This window comes from Stegostoma tigrinum, chromosome 14 (assembly GCF_030684315.1).
Source record: "Stegostoma tigrinum isolate sSteTig4 chromosome 14, sSteTig4.hap1, whole genome shotgun sequence".
In the NCBI taxonomy this organism is placed as follows: domain Eukaryota; kingdom Metazoa; phylum Chordata; class Chondrichthyes; order Orectolobiformes; family Stegostomatidae; genus Stegostoma; species Stegostoma tigrinum.
The window spans coordinates 20655869-20672544 of record NC_081367.1 but is presented as its reverse complement, the minus strand read 5'-3'; the positions used below and the strand labels follow the sequence as shown (position 1 = coordinate 20672544).

Sequence of the window (16676 nt, the reverse complement as noted above, 5' to 3'; positions counted from 1 at the left end):
AAAACTCGATCTTGATAATATATACTGAATTACCCAAGTACCAATTCTGCAGGATTTCTAATTTGGAACCGTGCCATGAGCACAGAAACAGAAACAGGTCATTACAACAAACAAAAACCTGCTGCGAATTTCAATTAGACCATTCTTGAAAAATTGTTCGTGGGATGTGAGTGTTGTTGGCTAATTGCCCTAGAGAATGCACTTGCCATCAGCTTTTATGAACCACTGCAGTCCTTAGGGTATGGGACATCACAGTGCAAGGGAGTTCCAGAATGCTGAAGGAATGCTGTAATGCTTCCATGTCAGGATGCTTTGTGGCCTGGAGTGGATCATGCAGGTAGCAGCCCTTGTTCTTCTACACAGTCGAACACGTGGGTCTGCAAGGTGTTAGGGGAGTCTTTGAAACCAGTGTGCATCATTGATGAAGTGCAATAAAAAAAAGCCCTTCTTCATAACTTCAGTATCAGCCTGACAATGGTAGATCATTAGTATATCATGATATATCACATCTTGCTAACACCTGGTGTAATAAACAAATTGCTTATAAAATCATCTCCATTGACGTTTACATAGCCCTAGGCTTCAAAGCATTTGGACAACCATACCCACCTAGTTTGAGTACAGATCTCCAAAAGTGAATTGCCAGGATGCAAATGTGCCTTCTCTCTTGTTAAATTTCAAGACCTATCAAGCTAACAGCCCTCTATCTCTTTTACAAAACTGAAGAACAATGTTTCAACCTCCTTCCCAAATAAAAGTTAAGTTGCAGCAGCAATAAGGCTTCTTATTACGGGTTTAAAAGTAAAATCTGCAGCTTAAAAAAAAACTTACATGCTTAAAGCTAACATTGACTGTCAAAGGACACTATCAGCTTAACTAAAATAAAAAAAACCTGGAGAAACTCAGGTCTAGGAGAAAACCTGTGAAGAGAGACCAAAGGTCGAGTTTGGTATGGCTTTTCTTCAGCATGGTTCTATCAGACTCAAACTGCAGCAACAAGAAATGGAAGGCAAACAACTTGACTATGCATTGGGTGATAAGTGACATCTTCATTGAACCACAGCTCCACAAGCTTTCGAAAGCAGATCAAGCCAGAGAGGAGGGGGTTTACTGAATCACACAAAAAAAATCAGGTGACAATCTGAAGAATGCTTGAAGACCAGCTTAAACCACAAATCAACTTTCAGGTTAACAAAGTTCAACTCATGGTGTATAGGCAGAAAGCCCAAGCATTTACTGATGACTTTAATGCCAAATGCCAATGCAAAAGGCATGGGTTTGATTTCCAATCAAAGCTTTCTAAAAAGATTTTCTGGGCAAGTAACAGAGTGATACCTTCAATATATTGCTGGAAGATGGATGCCAGCATAAAGCCTCAGAGGCAGGCCAACAGCAATTACATGCTTTGGGTGCTGATAACATTATTTCTATGGTCAGCGTAGTGCACCAAAGCAGGAAGGTTTTTCTTTGATATGGTTTGTCTCACTCACAGGGGTTGTCTGGCACGTCCTCCTATTTGAAAAGCAGGTGGCATCAAGGACATTGGGCACAAATGCAGAAAATCTGGTCTCAAAAGCTGAAACAGATCCCACTTTGCATATAACCACTTTGCATTTTAAAAGACAGATAGCCCAACATGTATACTTGGAGTTATAGAGCTGTACAGTACAAAAACAGACTCTTCAGTCCAACTCATCCGTGCAAAGCAGATATCCCATATTGATCTAGTTCCATTTGCCAACATTTGGCACATGTCCCTCTAAACTCTTCCTATTCATGTATGCATTCAGATGTGTTCTTGTAATTGTGCCAGCATCCACCACTTCCTCTGGTAGCTCATTCCATAAATGCACCACCCTCTGTGTGAAAAAGTTGCTCTGTACATCAATTTTAAATCTTTCCCCTCTCATCTTAAAACTTTGCCCTCGCCCTCTAGTTTGGGATTCCACTACCCTGGGGAAAAGACCTTGGCTATTCTTCCTAATACCAGCTACAAGAACCTATCCGACAGCATATAACAGAGATAATGGGAACTGCAGATGCTGGAGAATCCAAGATAACAAAGTGTGAAGCTGGATGAACACAGCAGGCCAGGCAGTATCTTAGGAGCACAAAAGCTGACGTTTCGGGCCTAGACTCTTCCCGAAAAATTCTCTGCCACAGAAAGCAGTTGAAGTCAAGACATTGAATGTTTTCAAGGAGGAGTTAAAAAATATTTCTTAAGGCTGAAAGGATAAAGGGTGATGGGGAGGAAGTGAAAAAGGGTATTGAGTTGGATGATTAGCTATGATCATATTGAACAGCCGGCTCAAAATGCTGAATGACATATTCATGCTCTGTTTTCTATGTTTCAGTGAGCTGTTATATGCTGTTGATAACAAAATGTGGGGCTGGATGAACACAGCAGGCCAGGCAGTATCTTAGGAGCACAAAAGCTGACGTTTCGGGCCTAGACTCTTCCCGAAACGTCAGCTTTTGTGCTAAGATGCTGCTTGGCCTGCTGTGCTCATCCAGCCCCACATTTTGTTATCAACAGCATATAACAGCTCACTGAAACATAGAAAACAGAGCATGAATATGTCATTCAGCATTTTGAGCCGGCTGTTCAATATGATCATAGCTAATCATCCAACTCAATACCCTTTTTCACTTCCTCCCCATCACCCTTTATCCTTTCAGCCTTAAGAAATATTTTTTAACTCCTCCTTGAAAACATTCAATGTCTTGACTTCAACTGCTTTCTGTGGCAGAGAATTCCACAGGGTCCCCATTGCCCGAGTGAAGACATTTCTCTTTACCCCACTCCTAAATGAGCTAACCCATATCCTTAGACTGTGAATCTCTGGTTCTGGAGTCCCTGGTCATCAGGAACATCCTTCCTGCACACTTATCTAGTCCTGTTAGAATTTTACAGACTTTTGTGAGATTCCCCTCTGCCTGCACCCCTCCCCCGCATTCTTCAAAACACCAGCGAATATAGTCCGAACCAATCCATTATCTCCTCATAAATCAGACCTGTCATCTCAGGAATCAGTCTGCTAAACCTCTGTGCACTCCCTCCGTAGCCAGAACATCCTTCTCAGATAAGGAGACCAAATCTGCACAGAATACTCCCGTGTGCCCTCACCAAAGGCCTGTGCAATTGCATCAGAGATCGCTCCTACTCTACTCAAATTGTCTCACAATAAGGAGGAACATATTGCTTGCTTACCTTCAGGAACGAGTGTATAAAGACACCCAAGTCTCATTGTACCACCGCCTCCCCAGCCCCATGTGCCACCACCCCCAGTCAGCCACCCACTATGACCTTCCTAATCTATTATAATTCAGGTAATAATCTGCATTTCTGCTTTTGCTACTATTGCAGATAACCTTATTTTTCAGCATTGTACTTGATCTGCCATGTATTTGTCCACATACTTAAATTTGTCTGAATCAACTGAAACATGTCTACATCTTGCCCACAATTCACCCTGCTATCCAACTTTGTTTCATCTGTGAACTCGGAGAGTCCATGCAATAGTAAAATTGCACCACAATGCCGATATGCACGCTGTGCTTGAATTCCTGAAATCCTTTGCCTGGTAGAGATACTATTGGTTCATCATTAGGATTACCAGAATTCATAGATCTCAGCTTCTAACTTCATCATCATAGAATCCCTACAGTGTGGAAACAGGCCCTTCGGTCCAACAACTCCAACCTGACCCTAGGAGCATCTTACCCAGGCCTATCACAATATCCCACCTAATCTACACATCTCTGAACACCAATGACAATTTAACATGGCCATTCCACCTAGCATGCACATCTTTGTACTGTGGGAGAAAACCGGAGCATCCGGACGAAACACACGTTGAGAATGTGCAAACTCCACGCAGACAGTCACCCAAGGGCAGAATCAAACCCGGGTCCCTAGTGCTGTGAGGCAGCAGTGCTAACCACTGAGCCATTCTGTCGCTCGTAATTGCATGTCAACTTCAAAGCACAGCCACAGTGATGAGAATGAAAGAACTACAGGAGTTCTCCCTTCAAACACAGGGAGGACTAAACAGATACAACATCAGCGAGCAGTTACAGAACTACAATGTACCAGACAGAGAATGCAAGTGAACCATGTACATAGTGCCAACCATGTACATAGTGAGCCAAAAAAAACTCTGATGACGATGATGTGGAGCTGGAGGAACAGGAAAGCTGAAGGGTCCAGACCCGAAATGTCAGCTTTTCTACTCCTCTGATGCTGCCTGGCCTGCTGTGTTCCTCCAGCTCCACACCTTGTTATCTCAGACTCCAGCATCACCGGTTCCTACTATCTCTGATGATGAAAGCTGTGCAATGATCCTGAGCAACAGCAACTAGCACTAAGAGAAGAAAATCGTCAGCCAAGGGGATCCAAGAATAACGAACCTCTCCACATGGGTATATGATTACCAGATCAGAATGATTCAATCAATCCTTCAAAATGTAATACTGAAGTTTGAATTATTAATCTTGTTAACTTCATTTTATATGTCTCTATAATTGTTGCATTGACAACACTTGCCTATGTACAATGATGTGTATTGGTTTGGGGCTTCTTTTTTTAAAAGAAGTGATGTTGTGTCATGCTTGGAAGCAGATATACAACACGTTGACATCACCATTGCACGTTATGAGACATGGTATAAAGCTCACAGTCTCCATCTTTTTGAGCTGTGTCCTCTTGCAGCATGATTCACTAAGTTAAACATGTTGCACTATCTCCAAATTGCTTCATTTAAGCCTCATTACATAACTGCCTGAGAGTGTAATGTATACATGCAGATACCAGGTGCTACAACAAAAGGTCATTGAGTACTTCAGTTTTACGCAAGCCACAGCTTGTCCTTCTACTACTGGAGCTAAGATAAACAATGGTGTGTTAGTGGCAGATTGTCAGACAATCACACTAAAACAGGCCTTGATGACATGTCAATCACCAGATTCATTGTACTTTTAGTTTGTTATGTACAAATGCATTCAGGTGTCATCTCCTGCTTCATTTATGTAATCCCTTGAAAATTTTACAATGTAATCCAAGAACTTTATCATTACCCCATCTTAGCAAAGTATAAAAAAATGCTTCTGTCCTGAGCTATTGCAGGTTTTCCAAATGCAAAATATTTGTTTATTCATACACATATTTTATGAAACCACCATCCACGCTTTTTCATTGCCTGATGCTTGTGCAAGCAATATGGCCAAGCTTCCTGGTTTAACTGTATGGGTACAGCGAGTAATCCTGGTCAGAGTTTTGTGCCAATCTGCTTGTTCTTGGCTTCTCCTAATCAGTTTGATCTGGAGACAGTAGACTGTGTTGGGCAAGGGTAGTGGAGAGAAATGTCATAGAGTCATACAGCACAGAAACAGATGTTTTGGTCCAACCAGCCCATGTCGATCATAACCCCAAACCAATTAGTCCCACCTATCTGCACTTGGCCCATATCCCTCCAAACCTTTCTCGGCCAAATGTCTTTTACATGTTCTAAGTGTACCCACATCCATGACTTCCTTTGGAAGTTCACTCCACACACAAACCACTTATTAAAAAAAAAGTTGCCCTTCATGTCCTTTTAAGTCTTTCTCCTTGCTGGTAGTGGTCAAATCCATTGCCTATTCTCCTTCAATATTAATCAGGGCTTTTCGTGTTGCCTGGTGAAGGGTCAGAGAGGGAAAGATATATTTGAGAATGTGCATAATATGCTTTTTCTTCAGTTGTCTATCCCATATTTCCTGGCAGGTGGGTGTTGTTGACAGCTTGTCTCTATACTTCTCAGCATCTCTCTTTTATTAACAAATTGCCCATAATTGGTTATTGGAGCTTCTCTTGTTTCCCAAAATTTAATAATGTTTGGGAGGCAAGTAAAGTTAGATGGCATTATTCTGAACAACACATCAGGCAACAGTATTGTTTATTTCTGATGAAGGGTCTAGGCCCGAAACGTCAGCTTTTGTGCTCCTGAGATGCTGCTTGGCCTGCTGTGTTCATCCAGCCTCACATTTTATTATCTTGTTTATTTCTCCACTCTGGTTTAGGCAGTCTGAGGCCTGCCTCCTCGCCTAGCCCAACCATTGGAAAATCACAGCATAAGCCATCGTTTGGCGACCCTTGAATAATTAAGCCTGCTACCTCGAGATGAAGAAAGATCACTAATGTACACTGATTGAAACTTTTATTGCAAATGCAAGACAACTTCATTCAATATCTGAGGTCAGGATGTCCAAGATAAACAGAAGGACAGTTTTAAACTGCTGTATTTCTTTTGGTAGTTTAATTGCCTTTATAATGATAACTTATACATCTAAGCTTGGACCACAAATAAAAATACATTTTTACATTCTAACTTGATGACTAAGAAATTTGTGGCCAGAATTTCTGACATATCTGGTTGAATGCGTATCAGATGTTTCTAAAAAAAGGTTTGTCCCTTGTAACTGTCCTATGTCTCTAATCCTATTGGATAGGTAAAAAGCTGCAATGTCTCATCACTAGCATCATTATTAAACTACTTCACAGTCGTGCCACACTATAATTGGATCATTAGTGGAAACTGTTTTTGAAAACTGAATTGTATTCCGATTATTTTCTCTAAAATTGCAAGTGTGGTATGGTCCTATTACAGTCGGTGTGCAACTTTTTATCCTCATCAACATTTCCCCGAAATAAGACTCATAAACAAAATCGAACAATATTTGTGAACGATGACTCTCATCTTATTTTCACTTGTATCATAATATCCGTGACGTACTTTAAAAGTGTACATAAAAGCTATATAGAGTTCGCAACTGACAATTCGCTATTCCTCATAGAATTTTTAAAAATTGTAATTAGAAAGTCTACATCTTGAAAATACATTCATACATGTTGCTTGAATAATATTAGAACCGACAAAAGCCTATTAATAAATTCCACCAGTATTACCTGGAAACTCATGTCGACAGGTTCCGATGAATTGGAGACATTACAATTGAAACATGAATTGTCACGCGCGTTGCCTGTGTTAAGTTTAATAAAAGGGAAGGAAAAACTTTTTAAAGGGATTCATATAATATGATGTGGTAGAGTTGTTTGCTGCCATTATTTATGTCTGACATAGCTCGACACTGGTTCTGTGAACTGCTGACATTGCTTTCAGCACAACAACATATCCGAATGGAATATAAACTAAAGATGCTATACCTTCTTGATATTCACAAATCCTTCCTGAACGTGCATTCAAAACCAAAATTACTACTTTTATGCTGATACAACAATCCTGAAAGAAATTACCACAAGGTCAAAATTGACTGTTGGAGTGTTAAGTATATGAATAATATATTGGGATTCAGCATGGGATTCCTGTGTGTTCACCTATGTCTGCTAATTTAAAGAAGTATTGATGCAAGGTGACAGTGGTGGATTGTTAAAAGTAAAAGTCATTATTTTGGGGGGCATCTTGAGAGCTGGCGTGGCTTTTAATATATGCAAGAACTGAAGTCTAAAGAGGTAGGACGTGCTCTACCACACCTCAGCTTCTGTAGTATTTTATGTGATGCACTTGAAGAAAAGTTGAAGAGATTTAAGTGAGCACTGGTGCTGCTCTCTGAGGATGGAGTTGGCTGAGAAGGCGAAATACAATCTGGCAGAACCTTTACTTACAGTGACTGTGAACAAAGCACACAAAGTCTGCCCCACCATGAACAAACTGGGCTGTGTTTGAAGACAGGAATAAAGCTGGCATTGGGTTAGTTCTCTTAGGCAGCTGAGAAGACATCTCAGTACAGCCAACATTCAAGAATGTACTTCTTGAGAGGTTCATGTTCAACAAGAGGATACAAAAGAGCGAATTATGCTGATGACACCACCATCGAAAGTCAGATCTCAAATAACAATGAGACAGAGTACAGGAAGGAGATACAGTGCTCAATGGCATGGTGTAAAGACAACAATCTCTCCATCACTGTCAGCTAAATGAAGGAGTTGGTCATTGATTTTAGGAGGAAGAGTGGAGGGCATGCCGCTGTCTGCTACACTGGTGTCAAGGTGGAGATGGTTGAGAACATCGTATTCCTAGGAGTGATCATCACCAACAATCTATCCTTGTCCATCACACTGACACTATGGTCAAGAGAGCACAGGAACCCCTCCACTTCCTCAGGAGGTTAAGGAAATTCAGCACGTCCATAAAGACTCTTACAAATTTTTATAGATCCATCATTGAAAGCATCCTATCTGGATGCATCACAGTGTAGCATTACAACTGCTCTTCGCAAGATTGAAAGAAACTACCTGGGTGGTGTACACAGCCCAGTCCATCACACAGATCAGCCTCCTATGCATTGGCTTCTGTTATATTAATGGCTATCTTAGGAAAGCATCCAACATAATCAAAGATCCCTTCCAACCTCGTTCTGCTCATTGCCAACCTTCTGTTGGGTAGTAGATATAAATGTTTGAATACATGCACAACCAGATTCAAGATAAGATTCTTCCCGCTGTTATCAGACTTTTGAATGGACCTTTTAAATTTTAACGTTCATCTCTCTCTGCACCTTCTAGGCAGCTGCAACATTGTATCTAGCACTCTGTTCTATTTCCCTGATGCATTTGTATAGTATGATTTGCCTGTAAAGCATGTAAGACAACACTTTTCACTTACCTTGGTACAGGTGACAATAATAAATCAAAACAAAATCCAAATCAGTATTGTATAACAGTGATGATCCACCAAAGACTGAGTTCAAAATCCTAAAACTATAGTTCCCCAATGCAGAGGCCAACTGGTTTTTAGAATTAAGCATTCAAGGATATGAGGGGCTCCTTTGAAAGGTTGATCTAAACTTGTTGAAGATAAATACTTTTTGGTAGCCAGGTAAGCGCATGGTGGTGCAACTCGGTGTTGAGGAGGTAGTTTGTTAACAGACAATCACGCAACCTCTGCTGGAAAGCAAAAGGCCTGAATGGTCCACAGATGTGCAGGTTTAGGTGGATTGGCCATACTAAATTGCTCATAGTGCCCAGGGATGTGTAGGCGAGGTGGATTAGTCACGGGTAATGCAGGGTTACAGGAATAGAGTTGCAGGGATGGGTCTGATTGGGATGCCGTTTGGAGAGTTGGTGAGGACTCAATGGGCCAAATGACCTGCTTCCACACAGTAGGGATTCTATGATTCTACAACTGCCATGCCATTACATGAGTAAATATCCAGGGAAGTAATGTGCAACACTCAATAGCAACTCAATGTTGGGTAATTCCCCACGGGACGTTTAAACTTCCAGGACAGTTCCAGGATAGCCATTTGCAAAGACATCACGGATTGTATGTTAGAGAGAATTTTCTGTTGACCAGATGATCTGAGACAGTATGTGACAGACCCTTACTCCCACTTTGACTGCGGAAGTGAACTAACAGTCCAATGGATCAGCAACTCATGGCTGTCAGTTACATTGTCAGGAATTAATGCCAGTAGCATATTCAACATGTATCAGCTGAAAGGGGCATGTTCATAGAGTCTGCAATAGCCTCTCTTGAACAATAACTGTGGCAAAAATTAGACCAGGAAAACGGCATACTTTACAAAGGAAATTGGCATTTCCCACCTTAGAAGGGAATGGTGTGATAGTCTGTAGGACTTTTTGCTTTCTTCATATTAACATACAGCACCTGTACACAGGTAAATGATATCACCCTGCCATCAATCTGGGTTCTTTCCATGAGCTCATATTGACAGCAAATGGAAACCAGAAGCATGCTATCACTATTATTCTGAAGAAATGTGGGCACCAAACCAAAGGGCAGCAGAGATCTGAAGCTACAGATCACTCACTCCCGACTCCTGTCCCCACTGACCCCGTTCTGATCCAGTCACATCCTTAATTCATTCCTGCTCCTCAAAGAAATTTGAGGCCATAAACACAAGGGAAATAATTTGAGTTTCAGTACCATCAACAGCCCAGCATCTGTTTCTCATGATTGTGAAATTAAGTCTGTTGAAAGATCAGCCCATATTCAATTATACTGAAAGCTTTAGAGACCAAAACAATGAATAAAAAATGCAGGGAATCTAAATTTGGACTGACCTGCACCAATTATGCATCTTTCACTTCGCATGAAGTGAAGCTCATATTAAAAAGGTGTCACCAATCAACTCAGCTTTAGGAATTAGGCCACCGTTTTTTAAAGGCCTCATTCTGCCTTTCAACAATTTTATTACTTGTAGCATGTATTAGTCCAGTGGATCTCATCTGACTCTATCCGATTGCAAAAGAAATTAACATTTTTTCATGGTATTACACTTAGAGTTTCTGTAAGAGGATCATGTTATGTTACAGACAGGAATGTAGCTCAGAACAAAACTGCAATGCAGTTCACATGAAAATAAAAGCTTCTTGTTACTTGCTGGCAGTAGCGTTTTGCCATTGAATATCATGTATAAACATGGCGATCACATTCACTTTGCTAAATTTGAATCAACACAAGTTGGGTGAAGAGATTTGAATACTTGAAATAAAAATGCATTTAAAATACAAATTCAAATTGACACTGATAACATGGCCAACATGAAATGGTACCGGTGAATTTGGATTTAAATAAATTATAAATGAAAAGCATCTCTTTGTCCTTGTATTAAATAATATTGAAAATATCCGGATAAAATGTGGTATTATTTATAAAACTTGTTAGTTTGAAAATAAAACTGCATTCTCTAAGTAAAAATTGGTAAAATTCTCATTATTCTCCACACACTGTCACTCCCTAAAGCTTGTCTACCGTCTACAAAGCACAAGTCATGAGCGTGATGGAATATGCTCCACTTGCCTAGATAAGCACGATTCCAGCAACACTCAAGAAGCTCGACACCATTCAGGACAAATTAGCTTGCTTGATCAGAACTCCATCCAGCATTGGAAAATTTCACTGTCACCACCATCACCACAACAAAGGAGAGGCAGCTGTACGCAATATGGAAAAGGCCAACTGGAATTTATCACCGCTACTTGGGGCAGCAGTTCTAGACACTCCCTAGTTTTTAGGTGGGAAAAAAGATGTTTCTTGTGTCCACTCTAATCTTTTTACCAATGACTTGACAAGTGGTCTCAAAGTCAGGGGAAAATAGATCGTTCCTATGTAATAATGTCGCTCTCAATTAAGTCACCTCACTGTGCTGAGGAAAACAACTCCAGCCAATCAAATCTTTCTTCATTAGATACAACTTACAATCCTTTACAAACTTCTTGTAAATCTCTTCTGTACTGCCCCAGAGCACAGCAATTACATCCTTCCTGTAATAAGAACATAAGTGATATAAGAAAGTGTGGGCTACTCAACCCTTCAAGCACATCCTGTCATTCAACAAGATCATGGCTGATCTGCCCGAGGCCTCAACTCCTCTTTTCAGCCGGCTGAAGCTCCCTGTTATTTCAAAAATCTACTGCCTCTTTAATAGTTTCAATGGTCCATAATTTTCTGGAATAGGAAATTCTAGACATTCAATGCCCACCAGGAGAGATTCCTTTGCGTCTACTACATAACGAGGCACTTATTTATAATTTTGTACCACGGTCTGAGATTACTTCACTGATAGAAACATCTACTAAACATCTAACCTGGCAAGCTCCCTCCAAATCTTGTATGTTTTAATAAGGTCACCCCTCATTCTTCTAAACTCTAAAGAATGAAGGCCCAAACTGGTTCAGCCATTGCTTATAAGCCAACCCCTACATCCCAAGAACAGCCTTGTGAATCGCTTTTGAAAAGCTTCCAATGCCAGTATATCCTTTATTAAAAACAGAGGCCAAAACTATACACTGTACTCCAGATACAACCTCACCTGTACAAAGTTTCACTGTTTTTACACTCCAACACCCAATCAAGAATAATATTCCATTTATTGTCTTAATTATTTCCTGCACCTTCATGCTAATTTTTTGTGTTTCAATTACACTTGATTACAAAGTTCTGCACCTTTTTTTGACTCACTCTCTATTTGATAATAGGTCTATTGATTCTATATACCAAAGCACATGACGTCACACTTTCCAACACTAAAGATCACATGCAGTTTGAAGTTCATTTTAAATGTATTGAGGGATTCCAACTTAACTTAGCTGAGCAATAAATTCCAGACACCCATCAACCTCTGGATGGAAGTGCTTTTCTCTCAGTCCTCTCTAATCCTCTACCCATCACCTGGCAACTGATATCTCAACTAGAGGAAATGGTATTTTGTTTCTGCCAAGTTTTTTTTTGCCCGCTCGTTCATCTAGCTATATTCCCTTGCAGATTCCTAATGTCTTCATCACAACATGCCCCGTCAACTGTTTTTGTTTCACCGAAAAATCTGCATACATTATACTCTGTCCTCTTCTCCTCATTAAGGTCCTCATTAAGATGATAATAAATAAATAAGACTCTAAGACTGATCCTTGTGGCACTCCATGAGTTATACCTATGCTGCCCGAAAAATCCAGTAATCCTGACACTCTGTCTTCTATATGTTTACTAATTCGCAATCCATGCTAATACATTACCCACCACTAGCTTCTATTTTGTACAAAAACTTTTTACATGGCACCTTATTAAAGACCTTCTGAAAATCTAAGTATGCTACATCTGTTGGTTCCCCTTTAGTGACTCTTCTCCAATTTAGAACTTCTACTCCTGTTCAACTCTCTTCGTTTACCATAACAATGCCAAATCTAACAAGATTACGGTAACTATCTCTAAAATGGTCCCGTTAGTGATATTTCACCACTTGACCAGATTTATTTTCCAAGACTAAATCTGAATTGCCCAGTCTTTCAATGGATTTATTACACACTAGCTGAAAATAGTGCTATTGAATACAATTTAAGAATTCTGTGCCCTTTGTTCCTTTCACACTGTTCAATCCTAACTGATCCAAGAGTAGTTGAAATCTCAAACTATTAGTGCCCTTTTTTGTTTGCACTCAAATTTGGGTCAACATACTTGCTCCTTTGAGTCCGTTCCATTACCTGAAATATGTATACACATGTAGTACAGTGGTTACCTCCATTTTAGCCTCATTTGTCTTTATTTGATCATTTATTATACTCTCTTTCCTCACAGCTATGATTGCTTCTTCAACTAATAATACTGCTTCAGTCTTTTTCTCCCTCCTCTATCCTGCCTAATAATCTATGAGTCACTCTCTTGTTTTCTATTTCCCATTCCTTGCTCCCGCATTTGCCCAGAAGTTCTCATTCTCCTGCCACTCTGGTTTAAAGCCTCTTCAACAGCCTACTAAATCTCCTTGAGAGGTGCTTTCCATCTTCCCCAGAAGCTGCAAAAAATCTAAAGCCCTCCCTCCTACACAAGGTTTCCAGCCATTTTGTCAATTCCCCTGCACCTATTCTCACATAGGACAAGAGGTAATACTGAGATTAATGCTGTTGGAGGTCCTGCTTAATCTCCTTGTAGGCCTCTGAAATCTGCTTTCAAAACTTCAACCTCTTCCTATGCAAGTCAATGGACCAACGTGGACTGAAACTTATAACTATTCACCATCCTCCAGAAGAATGCGCTGCAGCTGCACTTGAGGTCTCTGACCACAACACCAGGGATGCATCATATCATCCTGGACTCACATCTATGGCCATAGAAACATCCGTATGTTCTCCTAACTAGCACTTACCCAATCATTACTGTTCTTTCCTTGTTCTCCCCCCTCATCTGTACAATATAGTCCCCTTTCGTGCATTAAATTGACTCTGACAGTACACTGCTGAGGAACTAATACCCCAAACAGAAACCAATGTGCCAGTGGGAACCCAGGTAATTTCAATCCAGGGCATTACCTGACTGTTTTCCTCTTAGATTCCCTGTGGTCACCCATTCATTTTCTAGTTCCAAACTTCTAATTTGCAGTGGCCACCTCTCTGAATAGACTATCCACATATCTCTAAATATCACCTATGTGGTACATTGCCTGCATACTGCGCTCAAGTAGCAAAATCCACAGTTCAACTCTCTGCAGCTGGTGACACTTGCTGCATGTATTTGTCTCAGTCATTTGTAGCACTCACGACTTCTCACCTATTCCATCCTATCCATCGATTCCTCATCCCCAGTGGCAGCCATATATCTCTCCACAGATATACTGTGGAGAACTTACTAAACCTTTTTTAACAGCAACTTCCAAACCCATGATATCTATCAGCCAAATGGACAATGGGAGCAGATGTACGGTAACACAACCAGCTGAAATTCCCTTCCAAGCCACACACCATCCTTACTCAGAAATATCACTTTTTTCACTGTCATTGGATCATAATCTTGAAACCCGCTTCAAAACAGCATTGTAGTTGCATTTACAGCAGAGGGGTTGCAGTCAAAGTGGCAGCTCATCACCAACTTTTCAAAGTCAATTAGGAATGGGTAACAAGTGTTGGCCTGGTCAGTGATATCCATAATCCACGGAAGTATAAAAAGAACGAATTTAGTGCTAATGTTGGGATGACTAGAGGAAAAGTTCCATATTTACTCATCTTAACACCTCGATAGCAAGTTACTTTGTAGTTTCCTCTCTTTTTCTCACAACATCTTAGTGACTCAAAAGGCTGCAATAGTTTACTATTTTGATATGTATCCTCTGGGTCAAACCAGCATTCTCTCTGCTGCAATTCTTTATCTCCATTGACTTTAATTCAATATTGAAAAATGCCTCATTAATTAAACCCAATAAAATTTAATCATTGCTTTCAGGTGGTAATAGAGAAATACAGTTAAAACATGAACTCATTTCTTCCACACCATTATGACATTTTCAAACAGCACTTTTTGTTACAAATTACAAAATATTTGTTGACTCCAACAAACTAAACCGTCAATTACACTTTAATCATTTAACACATTTATCATGCTGTGCTGAGCTTTTAATGGTTGGAGAATCTCATTAATATTCTGCAGTTCACTTTCAGCAGTATATATATTGTGTTGTTGGATGTAGTCAATGACACTTTCTGGGAGTAGGTATTTCACACTGCATCCTCGACGTAAAGCACGTCGTATGTGAGTGGCACTTAAATCATTCAGCATCCATTCCCTCACCACATGGATATTGTGCCGATATTTAAAGAGAATATCTGATTCATAAATAAACTTCTGTGGATCTACATCTCCACGGCTAATACAAACCAGACCAAATTTCTGAACTATTTCCTCAATGTGTTCATCCTTCCACAGATTAGGATTGTCAAAGGTTTTCAAAACATCCGCTCCACAAAGTAATTTTAGGCTTGGCACAACTGCAGAGAGATAAACACAGAATTCTCACATTAGGAAAAGCCAAATATCTGTGGTTAAAATATGTTTACCTGAAAGACAAACTGTTTCAGACTGATAGGTAGAACATAGATCAACAGATTGTATTATAACATGACATGCAATAGTGTGCTGTGAAACAAACTGCAACAATGCCTAACACAAAGGCTTGATAATAGTCACTAAGCTGGGAACCTGGTTGATGTGTTTCATTCTGTATGAAAGACATGATTTTCTTCCCTAATAGCTCCGTCATTGAAGAGCTGGGCTGAAATTTTTGCATGGTTATGCCAGATCCCGGTTGAACACAAACTGATGGGAGCTGGTTTGCTCTCCATTTTAAGGGTTTCCTATTGATAGTAATGGTGGAGCAAACAAATAACCTGTCCTTTGGTGGATACGCTTTTTGCAAATAAGTCATTTGATAAATTTTTCATCATTTGCACCATAATTATGGGTGCGAGTAATGCTTGATAATCTGCAATACCAGGCATTGCTACAAGCAACAGAGGGGGAGCTTTAATTTTCAAATGGCCAAGAAACCTTTGGAGGATTATTGGCTGTATTCCCAATAATAGATGCCTTTTTACTAATTCGTTTGTAAAAAAAACCGAACAGCACAAAAGTGACTTGCCACACTGAACTGCAGAGTGCTCTTTCTTCTATTCCAGCTGTTTAGACCCTCCCTTCTCTCAGTTCACTTCTACAGAAATTATCCAACTTCACAAAAGGTAGCCAAGGTTTAGAGGTACATCTTGTGGGACTTGATAATCCCATCTCACGGGAACAGAAAATACAAACCAGTGCATAAGTGAGCTATACAGGTCATTAGGTGCAAGGACTGATTCGCATTCAGGGGGGAGTTCACTGATTTCAGGTGGAGATCCAGGAAGAACATTACAATTGTAACAATGACCCTGAGTGATCTATTTACTGTTATTAGAAAGAGTATACACGGCGTTGATATGAGATCAGAACTAAATTTTGTTGTGGCGGCATGTATAGTTAAATAATGTACTGATTCTCGATTAAAACAAAGAACTATGGGTGATGGAAATTTGAAACAAAATCAGAAATTGCTGGAGAAACTCAGCAGATCCGGCTGCATGTCGCAAAAAAGTAGAGTTAACATTTTTAGTCTGGCGACCCTTCTTCATAAGGATTCTCTGAAGAAGGGTCACTGGACCCAAAACATTAACTCTGCTTTCTCTCTCCAGACGTTGCCAGACTTGCTGAGTTTCTCCAGCAAATTATGATTTCCTTGCTGATTCTCATGATCAGGGGTGCCACACACTATGCCTTTTAATGGCCCTTCAGTTTCAGGGAAGTGGAATGAAAAGTAAAGCACAGCATTGTCCACAACGTTGCCTCATTATTCATATTCAACAGTTG

General features: G+C 40.2%; 1 protein-coding gene across 10 annotated transcripts in view; it reads right to left on the bottom strand.

Moving 5' to 3' along the window:
- Positions 1 to 16676, bottom strand: part of LOC125457503 (nicotinamide/nicotinic acid mononucleotide adenylyltransferase 3) — a 78721-nt gene that overhangs the window by 3748 nt on the left and 58297 nt on the right. For 5 of the 10 annotated variants that reach the window (XM_048541773.2, XM_048541776.2, XM_048541775.2 and 2 more), the window contains one exon: positions 3257 to 15268. In XM_048541773.2, coding sequence (XP_048397730.1) covers positions 14859 to 15268 — 410 coding nt within the window. In that variant the 3' untranslated portion in view covers positions 3257 to 14858. Of the gene's footprint in view, positions 1 to 3256; positions 15269 to 16676 lie in introns of those variants that run through there. The other 5 variants (XR_009446648.1, XR_007248652.2, XM_048541779.2 and 2 more) reach the window with 2 other exon arrangements.